General features: G+C 41.4%; 1 protein-coding gene and 1 long non-coding RNA gene across 2 annotated transcripts in view; one reads left to right on the top strand and one right to left on the bottom strand.

Moving 5' to 3' along the window:
* The window catches only part of GBF1 (golgi brefeldin A resistant guanine nucleotide exchange factor 1), a 183,760-nt gene extending 179,874 nt beyond the window's left edge, over positions 1-3,886 (top strand). The window contains exons 38-40 of the mRNA XM_018554593.1: positions 1,365-1,542; positions 2,698-2,823; positions 3,255-3,886. Coding sequence (XP_018410095.1) covers positions 1,365-1,542; positions 2,698-2,823; positions 3,255-3,532 — 582 coding nt within the window. The 3' untranslated portion in view covers positions 3,533-3,886. The remainder of the gene's footprint in view (positions 1-1,364; positions 1,543-2,697; positions 2,824-3,254) is intronic.
* A 452-nt stretch (positions 3,887-4,338) lies between these two features.
* Positions 4,339-16,987, bottom strand: LOC108785493. Its single transcript, XR_001941135.1, has 3 exons — positions 16,977-16,987; positions 13,281-13,288; positions 4,339-4,411 (listed from the first exon to the last, which is right to left on the bottom strand). It is a non-coding gene; the product is annotated as an uncharacterized LOC108785493 (long non-coding RNA).
* Positions 16,988-17,365: the final 378 nt, after the last annotated feature.

Below are 17,365 nucleotides of genomic sequence, written 5' to 3'. Positions count from 1 at the left end.
GCCGAATGCCAACCAACTATAGAGGACTACAAATCCCAGCCATACATTATACAGCAATACAGAATAATATGAAGCTACATACTCTGTGCTGCTGGCCTGATATTTCCAGTGGAGTATTTCAGGAGGGCTGTGCAGGGTCTCACTGTGGCTGTGAGGGTCTCACCAAGGCTATGTGCGGTTCCCCAGGAAGGAGAAGGAGATATGCTGCCAGCGCTGTAAACAGGCACCATGTGGTTCACAGAAGCAAGCACGGGACCTCAGGCAGCCGCTTCAGTTTAAAAATTGAGTTGCCAGTATTGGCACCTAGTATTGGAGCATTTTCATGGGTATGAGTATGGTATCAGTATTGGTGCAGCCCTAATAATTGCCTTTAATGCCTAAATGGAAGAGTTGGCAAGTTATAAACATTCCTTTCTCAACAAATGATGAGATCCTTTGACTGGTGTAAGTTTTTTCATAGTGGATAAGAAGGAGTAATAAAGCACTGCTCTTCATGGAGTCAAGAAAGTACTAAAGTAGATCATTGCAGCTGGACAGATGGCAGTCTTCCTGGTTGCACTGATTCCAGCTCCAGGAGGTTCACCACAATAGTGCAAAGGCCTCATCCTGCAGTCAGAAGACGCTGCTAACAGAAGGAGAGCATAAATATATGTTTATACAATGTGGTAGAAGTCTGTTTTTTATCTTTCATGATTGACCTACTCAATTAAAAAGACAAAAAGCAATACAACAGAGAAGAATAAAGAAGAATGCGTGTAACCTGCACCATCAGTTACAATTAAATACCAATCTTATCAGCGTCACCTATGTCCCTGGAAATTACTGGAATTGCAGAGGTTGTTGTATGTACCGAGATTCATTTTGGCATCTTGAAAAATTTTCTGCGTCAGCCAATCTTGCAATCCTCAATATTTATTTATGGATTTCAGGTATTTTGAGATTAAAGTAGGAGTCTACTAAAAACTTTTTCCCCTCCACTATGGAACAAGTATGGAAGGATTAGTAGTATCAGATTTGTATTGCTGTTTGCATCTCAAATAGAGATATTTTATCATACTTTGTGTCTCAGGTGACAGGAGCTAGGACACCAAGTGAATGGAAATATCCCATTATGTCATGAAAACAATACCAGACTTCCCCATACTACTTAAAAAATGGCAATATTGCGATCTGTGTTTCTTTGCGCTCACTTCCTCTCCTATTTAGCACTATTCACCAGAACAGGAAGTGATGAGAAATCTCCCCAGCTGGCACGCAGACAACATTATAAGCCTGACTTTTTTTAAACACTAACTCCCCAGACCCATCCTTGATAGCGGAGGAAAATGTAAGCACTTTTTTCTTTTTAAATGTGTTTCTTTCAGATGGAGGCTATACCTGAATCCTTGAAAAACATGCTGCTAGTTATGGACACTGCTGGAATTTTCCACAGTGCTGACTCACGGACTGGATACTCAGACCTGTGGGAGATTACATGGGAGAGAATAGACTGTTTTCTACCTCGGCTGAGAGAAGAGCTATTCAAGCAGACTGTAATAAAGGGTAAGTAAGCAAAGCTAGTTTACAATGACCTCTATCTGAGACCTTCAGCAGTGAATGTAAGTTAAAGGAGAGTTGTGGGGAGAGGGGAATACACTCATCCCCATAATTAGAGCCGAGGTGTGACACTGAATCTGTCACCTGTCGGCTCTGTATATCATCCGATCCTCCAGCACTGACTGAAGGGACGGACGGGGGAGGAGGTGACCACAGCTGGCTCTGCCTCTAGAGACATTACATCTTACACAGAGTAGAACAAAACTTACTGTTGAATCCTGGTTACTGAGCTTTTACAGTACAGATTGGCATAGAATTGGCCACCCAATTCTAGTTCAATTCAGTGGCTGTTTCTTTGGGTTTTTTTTTTGCTCCAAAAAGGTTGTGGTTTTGGATCAGTGCCCAGCAGTCTATGTTTGTGGTCAGTGTAAATGCAGGTAGTGCTTAGCAAATTCTTCTTGGAAACAGTTTTGTAGAGCTTCAATATTTTGAATGAAATTGTTAATACTTTTCTTTTGACTGACCATAGACAACATCATTATGAGGTGATTTAACACATTTTCGCGATCTGTTGTGCTTTGAATAGTAGCAGATGTCTTTTTAGATTGTAATTTCCCTACGCGGTAAATAAGCACATGGACAGATAACATTTCACAAGAACGATTGTCTGTAGTTTTAACAATCATTTTGACAGAACTCATTTCATCGCTCGTTGAGAGATCATTTTTGTACCTTGAATACTAATATGTCCATGTGCATTGAACTTGTTGTTGTTATTATTATACAGGATTTATATAGCGCCAACAGTTTGCGCAACACTTTACAATATAGGGAATACATTACAATCACAATAAAATTCAAGACAAGACTGGTAAGGAGGGCCCTGCCCGTGAGGGCTTACAATGTAACGAGGGAGGGGCTAGTGATACATGAGGAGGTAGCTGTGTGGGATGAATTGTTTGAGAAAGTGATAGTTCAGTGGTTAGGTTGAGGTGGGATAGGCTTCCCTGAAGAGAGTACTAGTTAAATTGCCTGATCTTTCCACAATAGGGCTATCTTTGGTCAACTTTAGATAGGTCTGATCTTGTACATTTAAAGAAGCTGCGATAGTGTGACCATCCTTCTACGTGTGTAATACTGACGGTAGGCTTACATTTACAGATCCACCCCATGTAGCTGCAAGTGAAGCACATCCACAAAAGACTCGAGTAGGACCTGCTTTTGTTCCCACTCCTACAGAGCCCAGACCTGTGCCACTACCAGCTCAACCTGAGCACATAGCAAGTGGTAAGTATGAATCTTGTATATGGCTCTGATTCTGCTTAGCATATGTCACCAATCTATAGTAGTCCTGTATATATTGTCAAAGCTTTACTCTAGACACAGGCCATTGGGAGTTTGTACAATTTACACATGTAAATTGTATAAATTTAATTTTTGCCATAAATTAATTAAATAGAATAAAATGATATGCTTACATTCTTAAAAGAGCACGATCTTAGAGTTTGTGTGCAGAAATTTAGAGTGGAACTTCAGCCTAAACATTTTTTTCTAGTATGTTTGTGTTGTTTTGGTCTTCTTAAGACGTACCTTGTATGCCCAACGTGTAGAACCGGTTAATTACACGGGAAATGTAAATCATGTTGTGTGTGTGTATTTGTGTTCAAGGCTAGTTTTTTTCTTCCCCTTTGCAAGTCATTTATTTTTGCTTTCCACAGAAAATGAGTCTACAAGCCCTGGACTATCTGCCGTTCCAATACCTGGATCTAGCCCTTCCTGTCCACCCATGAGGATGAGCCCTGTGACCGAGATACATCCTCCTATAACTCAGTCTCCTTTCATCTTGCAACCCTTAACGTCTCCTTTGCAGGTCGGAGTTCCACCAATGTCTCTGCCAATCATCCTTAATCCTGCATTAATGGAGGCAACCTGTCCTGTGCCCCTCCTGTCTACTCCTCGACCTGCAGAAACATCACCAATGTCGGAAGTCAACTAATCGTTTGCCTTTCGAACTAGGCCTGATATACTTGTGAACTAGTTTTTGTTGCTGGCATGGGAACCAGTTGCCATTTTATTTAATGAACAAGTAATCTTAAGACAATAAACATTAGAAACTATTTGCAATGGATGTTTCTGGAAAACAAGCCTCCTCCTCTGTCTCAATCATCTGTCTAGCCATGCTGATCGCCTGTGCAGCAATTAAGCAATTGTAATGAACTCTGTACACTGTAAAGATATTTTATATCAGCAAAAAACAAAGGTGGATCTATCATCCGTCATTACATTGGGTTCTAGTTATTTTAAATGAGTGTGAGCGCCATTGTTTGTGCCTAGGACATTCCTTCTTGTAGGAAATCTACAGGATAATTACCCCTTTCCAAAATCTGTCACATACAATGGGGGCACACAGTTTTGTGGCACACACTGAAACAGATTTGCCTGCCTGTTGAATCTGGAAATATTTGGATGCTTGAGGATTGTTTCTCGATTATGTCATATTCTTAATAAATTCATAGGTTGTTTCCTCATAAATATTAGTGTAGCTTTCAAAATGGCTGCCTCCAGTGTGTGCCAACAGTAAGTAACACTCTGAATGCATACTTGTGTCTGTCTCATGATATGTTATTAGCATGCTGTCATACTTTATTTTTAATTAAAAACACCAAAGGAAGCACAGGTGCTATATTACTTCCATGCCAGGGTAACCAAGTTCCTTTCTCCACATGCAGGGACAACTTGCTACTACTCAGTAACAGTGCTGCAATAAGAACCTGTTCACTTGTCATCTACAAAATATGTTCAAAATGCAAATGATCTTTTCTTTTCCTGTGTAAGCATAGACTGTGTTGTCTGCAAAATTAGACATTAAACGTTTCTGTTCTCACATGTCAGACTGGCAGCTGCTGTTCTGTAGAGCATTCTGGGACTTGTAGTTGGACAACAGCCATCATCAAGAGCCTTGATGAATGTTAAATCCAAAGTGTGAAAATGCCATTTAAAGTGCAGTAGCACGATGGCTGGAATATTGCTACTTAAACAGAGGACGTTCATAGAATTGATAAATTATTTAAAGGTTTGCACGGACTGACATTTATGACCGAGGGTCTGATTTATAACACAAATGTGGTGTTGTTGCCCATAGCAAATAGTCAGATGGGGCTTTCTTCTGTTAACCTGCAGTAGAAATACGCCAGTTGGATTTTACTTGCTATGGAGAACGCCTTCTAGTGTTTCTACCCTAAATCGGCCCAGATGTGTTTTAAATGTTGTCATTTTTTTATCTGTATGTAAGAATTATCCACACTTGTACAGCTTCTTTGTTTTTGTTATTAAAATAGTATTAATTACATTGATGTTTAACCCATTCTTTTTAGCAGTCCTATGTATTTGGTTACAGAACGCTGTAGCTTCCCCTCTGAAAGTTTACATTTGTATCCAGGCACTGTGATATATCTGCTTAGTGTCCATGTAAGTTAATTCATTGAGATTTTAGCATACATTTCGATCTATTATCTGTTTTCTTTGAGGTAGAGAAAGTGCAAATTCTTTTCCAGTCAAAATTCTTGTTTTCTGTCTCATTGCCTTTTCTTGTACTTCAACTCTTTTTTTTTTTTCCTGTGTTGAAAAATGGAGAAAACTGCACATTGTTCCTTTTGTCTTTCCTGTATTTTAGGTTTAATGGCTGATCGTACCTACAATAAGCTGATGAGTATACACATACAGATAGATAATGTAAATAACGAATGCAAATTAAAATGTACTTTTTATGATGTAATAAAGTCAGTGTATGTTTAATGTACTTCCCATCAGTTCTCTGGAGGCATTAGAGGGATATTTATTGATACCCTTGCTTCTATTACATCAAAGGAATTTTTTTTTGATAACATTTTTTATTTTGATCAGCTTAGACCTGTGGTCGGCCTTGCTTCTGCTATGTCACTGAGACAATGAGTGAGTGATTACCAATGCATTATGAGGTGAGCATGCTGGAGAGCAGTTCAGATTTCATTAGCTAAATACATATCCCTCAGGTCAGCGTGTTCACACAGGCTTCAGGGCCAATTCACACCATAAACAGTGTTCCATAGCGGTCAGCCTCTTGAACACACTATTGCATTCCGTCTGGCTTCGCGTTCAGTGGCGGTGCATTGAAGTCAACAGCCCCCTGCCCGCCCCCACCAGAATACGTGACATATCAGTGCCTGCGTTCCGGACCAGTGTGATCTGCAAATATTTTTGCAGATGGCTGCAGTGCCATTGACTTCAATGCCTTGCCACACCGCCTCCTGCCCCTGAATGCAGAAAGCCAGCCGGAATGCAATACAGTGCGTTCCAGAGGCTGACCGCTCTGGAACACACTGTTTATGGTGTGAACTGGCACTTACCCACTGCAAAAGCAGTCTGTACAACAATCTTTTGCAAAGCTTTGAAGAAGTCTGTATAACAGTGTGTACAGCAAGCTTTTGCAAAACTTTGAGCAGCTTTGGATTAACCTTTAACCCTTTTACTGCCATGGCCCTGAGGGTTACGCTGAAACAGAACTGCTTGCAGCTGGCCAAGCTCCGTAACCCTTATATCTTTTGCATTTTCGAAGGCTGCAAGCTCCTGGTCCCTGACACTTTTTGCTCTCATGGGAATAGATGAGATCGGCATCTAACAAACCTTTAAGTAGGCAGTATTCGAGCAGCAGCATACCCATAGTGTGAAAATCTCTGATTTCTGAGAAAGGGAACGCTACTAAGATAACCGCATGAGGCTCTGTGGTAGAATGCATGAGGGAACAGTGCCGAGAGTGTGGAATAGATTGTTTATTGCAAGAACAGCGCGTTTCTTTGGTGGCGCATACATGGAAAATGAGCTGCTGAACATAACACATTCTTATCATTTCATATTACATTTGTGTGTCATTGTTACATCGACACACACTTACAGTATATGGTATTAGGAACACGAAAACTAATGAATTGTCTGATACCTTTGTAGCTCCCAGATCCCTGTACAAATAACAGTATACTTCAAAAGACATTGAAGTTGAAGTGCCCGAATTCTGTTACCACAAAGCCCCACCCCTTCTCATCAAGGTCCACCTCATAACGTAAGCATGTTGTGAATAACGCTGAACACTGGACTTACATTTTGTACACGTGGAGAAGAGACAAAAATTGTCGTCTTTCCCATGGCAAGCACATAGAGTAGACTGCAGAGACTCATAGGAGTGGATTCACGCTGTAGCCCTATAAAAAAAAAATACTGTGTTTTACTGCATTTGAGCACATTCAAATAACTTTAAAATTCAGGGGGGAAAAAAGGAACCAAGACATGCAAAAACAGTGCAGAGACACTGCTTGACCATAGGAAACCTAAGGTTATGCTGCAGCCCGCAGTATAAATGGTTACCAGGCACATGGAAAACGGAAGGCCTGCTCCTTTAAGGCTATTACCCCTCCCACCTCATACATACTCAGTTTTGCTTAGTCTCCTTGGAGTGGATGTTTCTTTCCATTCTGTATTTTTTGCTTGTATTGGAAAATGTTTCTACTGTCCATAAATTTGGTAGATTCAGACCAGTTATTGGAAATCCTGGAAGTCAACGGTCAGTCAGTTAGCCAACGGGAACAGGTTTTCCCAGTTAATTTCTGTCCCAGTCTCTGAAGACTCGCTGTTTAGAGGGTGGCTAGCAGGCTATGCTGTGTTGAGGATTTGTTCTCTGTTTTACACCTGAGGCTGTATAGTACTAGTTTCTGAAGGTCTGTAGCTGGCTGGCTGGGTGAGGGGATTAAGATATCTCTTTATTTTCTACTGTGTTAGCAATTGTCGGTTACAACTTGGCCATTTTTTGGGGGCTATGGGGAACACTTTTTTTTCTTCAATTGAGCTTACGCTGTTTGACTCTTGGAAAGACTGCGGGTTTTGGTTTAGCTGCTGGCCGGGCATTGTTTATGCCCAAGCCACCATTTTAGATCTGCCTTTCTTCTTCACTCTTGGCTAGGGCTTGCTGATACAGTTTCAGGGAAGCTGTGAGCATGCTCATGCACATCAGATCCTTATTTCCATGGTATGCCCTAATGACGGGTTTGAAGCAGTGGCTTCTACTCATGCACCTCCAGCCAGTAAGAACTCATGGAAACATGGGGGCGCACATAGACTGACTTTGTTTTTCCCCAGTGTGAGCATGGAGTACAGTTTTGGGCAGCAGTTGGAACTGCGATCAAACTGTTTGTTTTTTTTAATGTCCTGCGAAGTAAGCAGATCCTCCACAGGGTTTTTAACTAGCAGCTCTCCCTTCAGGGACACAAGCTTAGGCAGGAGACAAGTACCTGTGGCTCTGGCGCTCTGCCTGCAGTACCCGTGTTCACACTCCAGAGCCTTGATATTCCTCCTGGTACTTCTTAAGCAATTCTGTGATTATTCAGGAATTTGGGTAGCCTTTTTGACTCACGAGCAACATGCCTGGCACTAAATGGAGGGGTGGTTGTCCTGCATCTGCAGGCGACCCATCTAACCAGGACCTAATCTGCACGATAAGCAAGGTTAAGCTTGGCACAGGGAAGGATTGTGCCTTCTATGTTTTTTGCAGAGTCCAGTCGGATTTACCTGTCTGTGCTGCCATTTCTGACTTTCGTTTTTTGTTCATCCTCAGGGACTAGTTCCCTTTCTGTCTTACAGTGGAGGCGTTTTCTTTAGTTATGCAGTTTTTACTAGGGATGCACCGATATATCGGCCGCCGAAACATATAGACCTATTGAAAAAATAAAAAACATTTTCGGTATCGCTTTCGGCCTGACATTTTTTTTTTATTTCGTTTTTGTTTCGGTTTTAAAATTTCCATTTTGGTGCACCTCTAGTTTTTACTGTTTATTTGGTCCATCTTGTGGCTCTCCTGATCACAGGGGTTTTAAAAAGCCCACAAACCCCTTCGGAGGAGTCTGTGGCAGAGATGCCTAATATCTATGATTCTGTCAGCGACCCTATGGAGGACTCACCAGATCTTCCTCCCGTCCCTAAAATAAGAGATTCAACCAGCTGAATTTAAGTCAGCAGTTGTTCCATCAATACGGAAGTAAACTGTGTCCTTCTTAATCAAGGCAGTCCATTTCACCCCTATTTTGGAAGACTCCTCTGTCTGTTCCCCTAACACGGTATCTGGGCCCATTTCTTTTATATCTAAACGCTCCACCAAAGTGTTTCCTCATGGATAAAGATTGGAAACGCCCAGTCAAACATTTGTATTGCCCCAGTGCTGTTCCTGGCACTCTCTCCCTTGCTGAAATATTTGTTTCAAGAAGTGGTTTACACATCCTGTCGTCAACCACTTGTATCTCGCCTAAACAAAGCTTTGACTATCCCTATAGTAGATGCTCCTCCCTTAAGGACCCCACTGACAAAGTTGGAAGCAATTTGGTTTATTAACTCCTTGGTGGGCTTTGCCTAAAATTTATGTGTGATGTGGCACTGGATGCTAGCCAGATTATGCCTTAACCCTTTCTTCTGTCCAGATCTGCAGGGCGCTCTAGCTTAAGTGCTGGTCAACAGAGGAAACATGTAAGGCCTTGTTACATCTACCCTTCATGGGACTCTGTCTTTTCAGCTCTTCAATGGACAAAATAGTTAAATATTGGAAGGTGAGTTAGAGTACTTGCCAGAGAATACCAGACACTCAAAGTACACTGCAGGACAAATAGTGCACTGGCATTGCGTAATATCTGTGATAAAACTTTAATGTATATTAACTTCACAAACTGTGAAGAGGGTTCACCTTTGAAACACATCAGCTTGGACACATGCTAGAGGCATTAACTGTGTGCTACCGTATCATGGTATCAAGCATTGTTTTTATCCATTGGTAGAGTGAATATCACCTTGGATGATTTTTTTTTTTAATTAATTGCAATAAAGTTTTATCGAAAGTGCTGCGCGTTGACAGTTTCTTTATTAACTGTACACCATGTTAAGCATCAACAATGCCAGTCGACACCTTCCTATCATGCATCATATTGTCTCTTTAAATGAGGTTCCAGTTCCTAGACCTACAAGCCGCCTTATCTGTAAACAAAATAAGTCAAGGCAACTGGACTTGCTGTATTTTTCTTGATGTTTAACTGGTCATCCAACCAGCTTTCTCAATTCAGAGTGACTTGTACAAACATTCACTGGGAATAAATATGGTGAATGTGGCTCCAATCCACATACTCTGTTAGTCGCAACCAGGTGTTAATTGCATTTGCATAATTGGAGCTAGGAGGTGTTAACCTGCCCAGAGAGGTGTTAAAACAGCATTGTATGTAGCAGACAATAGATGTCTCACCCCCCACACCTCTATTCAAGTTTGGCTTCTCTATTTTTACGAAAAAATGGCCTCTTTCACACCTCCTTTTTTAAACCAGTCCTACTCCCTGTCTAGGATGCGTACTTGACTGTCTTCAAAGGAGTGACCTTTTCCCTTTAGATGTAGGTATACTGCTGAATCCTGACCAGAGGGTTTTGCTCTTCTATGCTGTGCCATATGCTGGTGTAGCTGCTGCTTCGTTTCACCGACATACAATTCTGAGCACTCTTCACTGCACTGGACTGCATACACAATGCTGTTCATCTTGTGTTTTGGCGTTGGGTCTTTCGGGTGAACCAGTTGTTGCCTCAGTGTATTGCTGGGTTTAAAGCAGACAGGGATGTGATGTGTTTTTAAAAACCCTTCTGAGTTTCTCAGACACCCCAGCTACATATGGGATAACCAAATTCTTCCGTTTGTCATGCTTTTCACCCTCACTGGCATTCTTTCCTCTTCTTTTTGTTTTGACAAACGCCCAGTCTGGATACCTGATACAAGCTTTCTTCCTCTTTCTTAGACCTGGAAAGTTCAAAACATCCTTGGCAAACAAATGGATCAAAGCCTGTGGATACGTTCAACAACACATGAAAGCCTACAATTTTCATTCAAAGGTAGAAGGATATCCAATGGTTTTCACAGAAATTTGGGAAGTTTGCTTGGCCAAAGCATGGGTGTGGGAAATAGAATCAAAAGGTTACTAAATATTTTCATGTCGTGCTGCAGCAATGTTGGGTTAAACTCCTTTTACCCATCTAGGGACTGTTGACTCAAGATCATCTTTCCGGTTCCCCAACTGCTTTCAAGTTTTTTTGTTAAACTGAAACCCAGAGGAGACTTTCATCCCATCTTGGGCTTAAAGACCCTTAACACCATTGCACGTTCTCAAAAATTATGGATTTAATCTATTCATTCAGTTATTGCCTCCCTTCATTGTGGAGACTTCATGGACATTAGGGATGCATATTTACACATTCCTGTCTTCAGGTTACCAGCAATTTCTTTGGTTTGATATGAGCAACAATCACTATTAGTTTGTTGTTCCTCCCTTTGGCCTTTCCTTAACCCCAGGAGAGTTTCACAAAGGTCATCAAACCAGTTCTTGACCTTCCTTCTCTCAAAGATATTCCAGTCATCAAATACTTGGACGATATGTTGCTGCAAGAACTAAACTCCAATGCGCTTATCACACTGCAGATCTTGGAGGAATTTAGATCCAAATTATTGAGATGTCATCTCTGATTCCATCACATCACTTGGAGTATTTGGGACTTCTCCTGGATACCCTTGAGGCCTGAGGTCTTCCTGCCCGTGGAGAAGTTGACAAAGCTGCAGAGTTAGGATAGGCAATTTCAGTCCCAGGAATTGCACTACATGCGGAGCTCTATGAGAGTGCTAGGTTTGATGGTACCCACCTTCGAAGTGGTTCCATTTGATGGTTCAATTCCACTTAACGGAATGTGCTCACAGCATGTCTTGTTAATTGAAGACATGGTTTTATAAGCAACCAAGGATTGGTGTCAATCAGGGAAAATGGATGCTCGCCCACTCAGCTATATTTTTCCTTGAACTGAAAGATTTTTTTCTACTGTTAACAGCTACTGGTAGATTCATGCCAGATATTGGAAATCCTAGAAGTCAATGAGTGCTCGTTTTCCTAGTTCATTAAGTATACTGGTGTTTTCTCAGCAACGCTCCTGCTGCTGGCAGCAACATGTCTATGCTCCAGTTAGCACAGGGCTTCGCTATTCAGGTCAGGCCAGTAAATCTTTAGATTCCTTGCTGAGTTATCTGGTTAGCTGCGGCAGTTCACTGTTTTTTCATTTGGTTGTTGGTCACTATGTGAAAGATATACAAATGTTTCCCTTTTTTACTACTGTACCTTCCAATATTTTAATATAGGTTTACAGGCTGAATATTGTGAGTTTAGACTCTCCTTACAGATGTTAGGATTTTATTGTTTGCCTGCAAAAATGTGGCCACATGGCCATACCGTTCTGTGAACCTGGTCCCCAAGCCTTCGTTCAGTTTGGTCTGCGAGTTTTCTGGGAAGTCGCCTTTACTGTTGGTAGTCAATGCTAATTTGCCATGTCTGGAGCTAAACGCGAGTCACCCTGCAGCTGCAAGGGAACCATTTGTGGTTATTACTAGGAACACAATTGTGCTCTATGCATGGCTGAACTAGGCACAGGAAAGGATTGTGTATTCTTTACCTCCTACGGTCCCCAGTCGGAGCTGCCACAGCCCCCTTTTTCTTCGGGTGCTCATTCCTTTTCCTATCTGAGGCAGAGGTGTTTTTCTTCTGATATGCAATGATTTATGTCTTGGTTGGTGCACATTGTAGCTCCACCTGATTGCAGGGGCTTAAAACACCCACAGTCACTTTTCCCAGCACACCCAGACACCTGATATTTCTGACTCTGTTGGGGAGCAAGCACCATTGGCTTAATTTCAGTCGGCATTTGTTTTTTCAAAATAGATGAAAACGGTATCCTTTCTACTTGAGGTGGTATGTTTCACTATGAAGTTAGCAGATTCCTCTATTCCCTTTCCTTCACAGTGTCAGGCCTTGGTTCGCATAGACCAAAACGCTCCACTAAGGTGTTCCCCCATCTCTTATTCGATTTATTTTGCTAAAGATTGGTAACACCCAGACAAACAAATTATTTGCCCCTAAGTGCTTCTAGGTACTTCCAGACATTTGTCCCTATTGAAGGCTTCCTTTAAGAATCTTTCTGACAAGAGATTGGAAGCAATTTCTTGACCCATGCTCACCTCGATACTAATCTCAACTTAACTTGTTGTTTGTGTTGACCATATGACTTTCGCACTGAAAATTCTGTACGATGCAGCACTGAATGCTAACTAGGTTGTCTTTTTTTCCCCCCTGTCCAGAACTGCAGGCTACTCTGGTTTAAGTGCTGGTCGGCAGACAAGCATGTAAGCAGGATTTGTTACTCCTGTATTTTGTGGGAGAATGTCTTTTTGTCTCTTAGCTGGACAAAATCATTGATAATAGGACAGAGCATTATGTGCACTCATTTACCCCAGGGATACAATTCCAGTCATCAAATACTCGGACAAATTCATGTTACAAAAAGCAGACCTCCCTGGCCTGGACCTGGGAGGACTTCAGATGGATCCTGAACATTAAGAAGTCCATCCCTGCCCTTCTCCTGGATACACTTAAGACCAAAGTCTTCCCCAGGAGAAGTTGACGAAACTGCAGAATCATATTCAGCAACTTCAATCCTGGAGTTGTTCTTCCCTGCGGAGTTGCATATGATTGATGATATCTACATTCGCAATGGTGGTTCCACGCTGCTCAATTACGCTCAATAACCTTGCAACAAAACATTCTTATGGTATTTGACAATTCCAGTCTTTCTCTGGCCAAGATGATTCTGTTACAAAATGAAACCAAGATGTCTCTGTCCTATTGACTTCTGTCCCTGGCATTATCAGAGGGCAGATTTTCTCTCCCCTAACAATGAAAGATTGTCCTGACAAGTGCTTAGGGTTGGAGCAGAGGTCTTGCTATCTGTCTGTTCAGGGTCATTCGTCTCAGGAAGAATCAAAGCTACCAACTACACCCCGGAGTTACGAGCAGTTCGCCTGTCATTAGTTCATTGGCCCTCTTCCGACTGGTTATCAGACAATGCCTCAGCTGTGGCTTACATCAATCTTTAGGAGGCCAGCAGGAGTGTTGCAGTGGAGACAGAGGTGGAGTCTACAATGGCCTGAGCAGAGTTTCATGTTCCAGCAATCATGGTGCATATTTCCGAGGTGGAAAACTGCCAGGCCGATTTGCTCAGTGAATAACATCTAGACCCGGGGGTGGGTATTGTCTCTTTATGTGTGTTCTAGGACATATGTCCACATTGGAGGACCCCGTAAGTGGATATGCTAATTTTTCACCTCAACAAACAACTGGAAAGACTTGTCTTCAGAATGTGGGGCACAATGGTGGATTCAACAATGCCCTCATGTTGCTGCGTTATCAGTATACCCGGATCTATACATTTCCTGCATTGAAAATGTTACTGTCTACTTTGAAAGACTAAGGCCAAGTTTCAGAGACGGGGGTATGTGTTCTTTCTTTTCTCCACTTTGATGTTCATTTTAAGCACAAGCGCAACCATTTTGTATAAAGGAACTGTATGTGCATTTTCAGTGCTCTCACCCCCTCCTTTCCTAGAAATGTAGTCCCACAACTTCAAGATATCCTTATTCTATAGAGCTATACTATCCCTTTTGTTAGCTCTGTACAACATTCTACACCACCCCCTTTCTTATCTTATAAAATCTAATGTGCCGCAATAAAAATCAGAACCGACCATTCAGACAAAACACTGTTATGTGTCATTCTTTTCCCTTCAATATTGCATACTGAAAAAAATCAGAGTCTCAACCAGAAATATCCACGACACCTCCAATTTGGGGTTAGAACAAAACTTGGCCCTTAGCATCAAAGGTAAGGTGTTTACATTCCCTTTTAAGCTTGTTTCACTAGGGCAGCGAGTGCTTCTTGCCATTGGTTTCCCTTATTGCCATGTTTTGTTTTTTTTTTTCTTGTGCTGGGTTTGTTTTAGTGTGCCCGTACCTACATCTGGACTGCTTTTGGACAGGCTTTCATGTTCCAGCGATCACTGTGGTGCACATTCACAGGGGGGCCTGTGGGGGGTGGAAAAATGCAGCTTCGCCTGTATAGGCAAAAATCCTTGCACCATCCCTGGGTGTTTCAGATCTATCTCAGAAGCACAGAGCTGCAAAGAAAACATTCCTTAAAAAGGTTGCTTTCAGACAATACAGATGTTTCTTTAGTCATGCTGATAAAAAAAATGCTTTACAATGCATTATATGACCAAATGGATGCAGGTGTCTGCTTTTCTCCTATAGAGGGTGCTATTTGCTTCTGTATGTGGGTTATGTGACTGTTCCATGCTGTCATGGCTATTTGAGGCTTAAAAATTATTAGGTTTATTTATTTCAGTGCAGACTGACTGTTTCAGGCATGTAGTTGTCTTTTTTAAATTCTAATATGAAACATTACGACAAACATTACTTAAAGCAGAACCTGTATATTATACTGGCAATTTTTGCTTAGCTAGTCTTTTGTCATTCAAAAATCCATGCCAGACATCAGACAGGCAGGCTAAAACCTTCTTTCTTGGCTTTACATCTTCCTATGGCAACTCTCTCCTTCTGTTGAGGTCATTGGACAATGAATCGACAACATCGCTTCTCTCCATTGAGCTTGGAGGTGTCCCAGGGAGCAGAAAAGGTGAACCAGAAAAAAAGCAGTGATCTTCCTGGATGTGCTGTCTAGCGGGGCTAATCACAATTACAAATGTATTTACAGCTAAAGCAATTTATACACTTAACATAAAAGTATGTTTAGCAGTTTGCTTTGAGTTTCACTTTAAAGTGTATCTGACCTGCTTTAAAACATTTCTAATCTAACAGTGCTGAATTAGAGGCTGTTTGTGTTGCCTGTAGTTAGTCTTCAAGTCTATCCAGCAGAAGCTCCCTTAACCTTGCGCCCAAGCTGTACATGGGATCTTAAATTCTTCTAATGTCTAGATTAAGCCTCAACCACTGTGAATTAACGGAAAAAGCAACATCACTGGGTAGCAGTGACCCTGGCATTTAACAAGTTAATGACAGCGTGGGAAATGGCTATGGGGATCAGCTTTAAATGTACACCTTGCAGAGAGGAAGTTCAATGTGCGTTCAAGGTCTTCCTGTCTGCTTTAATTTGTCAGTGTTGCATCAAACTGAAAGCAAAAGAGTTTCCCCCCACAGGGGTCTGTGACAGCAAAATCCAGTATACAACAAAACGTTCAGCCTCCTGATTAATTATAAGAGATTTGGGGTCACACACACCCTCTGCTCATCCCAGAAAAAAAATACATGATACCCAAAAGGGGAAAAGGGTGTTGCCCCCTTAACACTGTGTATGCTACTACAAAAATGTACCATCAGCGTATCTTATAAAATGCCACAGTCTAGGTGCCAAGTAAACCCCATCCATGACCCTGTTCTGGACCTAAAGGGGCTGTTTGTCACAGGGCTTAATCTTGGGCAGAAGTTGAGACCTATGTATGACCTAGGCCTAGGATCTAAGAGAGCATCACAGAAACACAGGGTTGGATTTTAAAGCAATAATTAGGCCAGGCATTTTGCATTCTGATTGTGCAATCTCTGTGCAATGTACGTTTTATTTTCAGGCTCTGCTTGCTCAGCCTCCTGTGACAGCTATCAGGATGGAGAGTGAGATACAAACACTCAGCGATCGCTGAGTGTTTGTACATAATTGAGGCCATAGTATGTTTACTATATGCTCAATTATGAATAAATGGGAAGTAATCTACATCACCTCCTGTTCATTCATGATTGTGTTTATAGTAAGTTATAGTAAACATACTATGTCCTCATGTTATGACTGAACAGGAACACTCATAACATGGGCTGTAGAAAAAGAGATTGAGGACTCTGTCTCCTCAATCTCTTTTAAAAGGGAAATATCAGGGGTCTGTTTAGACCCCCAATATTTTCCCAAAGCCCCTAAAAGTGAAGTAAAAAATACAAATATTTAATAAAAAAAATGAATAAATATACAAAAATATCAAGTTTACAAAAAAATATATATTTTAAAAATGTTAAAATAAAAAACATTTTTGGATTCGGCCTGACTTTTTAAAAATTTTGGTTTTGAAGTTTTCATTTCGGTGCACCTCTACTTAAAAGCAGAATGTTACCCACCAATTTAATGTCTCCCAACACAGTTTCTTTTAAGGCACGCCAACTATTGCAGGTGCCAGTGACCTTATTTCAGCTCTCAACCAAACTTTCACAGGCTAAGATGGCACCTTCCTTGGCTGTAAAGGATAAGAGGTTATGGGTTGTATTTACAAAATGGCTTATGTTGCAGTTACAGAAGATACAAGTTGAGTTTCCCGATCCACCTTGTTTTTAGTGAATTCACACAAAAAAAAAAAAAAGCAACAAAAGGCTTGTCGCTGACTTCTGTCACATCAGTGTAGATTGTTGACATAGGTCACAGCTGCGTAGTCACAGAAGAAAGGAAACTCATTACATTTAAACTCTGCAGTACCATGTAAGCAGCGCTTATATCTCCTGACTCTGAATGATAAATGTGGATTTGGATGACAAACAACAAATCTACAACATACTTTCCATGATTCAGAGCTGCTTTGGTCGTTACAATAAACGTGACCATACAAATTGGATGATGATTGGACATTGGAAAACAGTACCAGCCTTAAATACAACTTCACTTCAAAAAAATCCCCCGCCTCCGAACCTAATGTAAGTTAGAATTCCCTCACCCCATTGGTCACTTACATCTCTGTGACAGCTGGGAACTTCTTGGGTCCAAACGATCAGAAACTGGTGGCACTTGCACAGTAACTTCCCATAGACATGAATGGGGTCATACGGCTATACAAGAGAGTCAAGGATGGGGATGAGGAAACTCCGGCC

The sequence above is a fragment of the Nanorana parkeri genome, unplaced genomic scaffold (assembly GCF_000935625.1).
Source record: "Nanorana parkeri isolate BGI_ZX_2015 unplaced genomic scaffold, ASM93562v1 scaffold165, whole genome shotgun sequence".
NCBI lineage: Eukaryota > Metazoa > Chordata > Amphibia > Anura > Dicroglossidae > Nanorana > Nanorana parkeri.
Note: the sequence above shows the minus strand (reverse complement) of the source record. Positions and strands in the feature narration are given on the sequence as shown.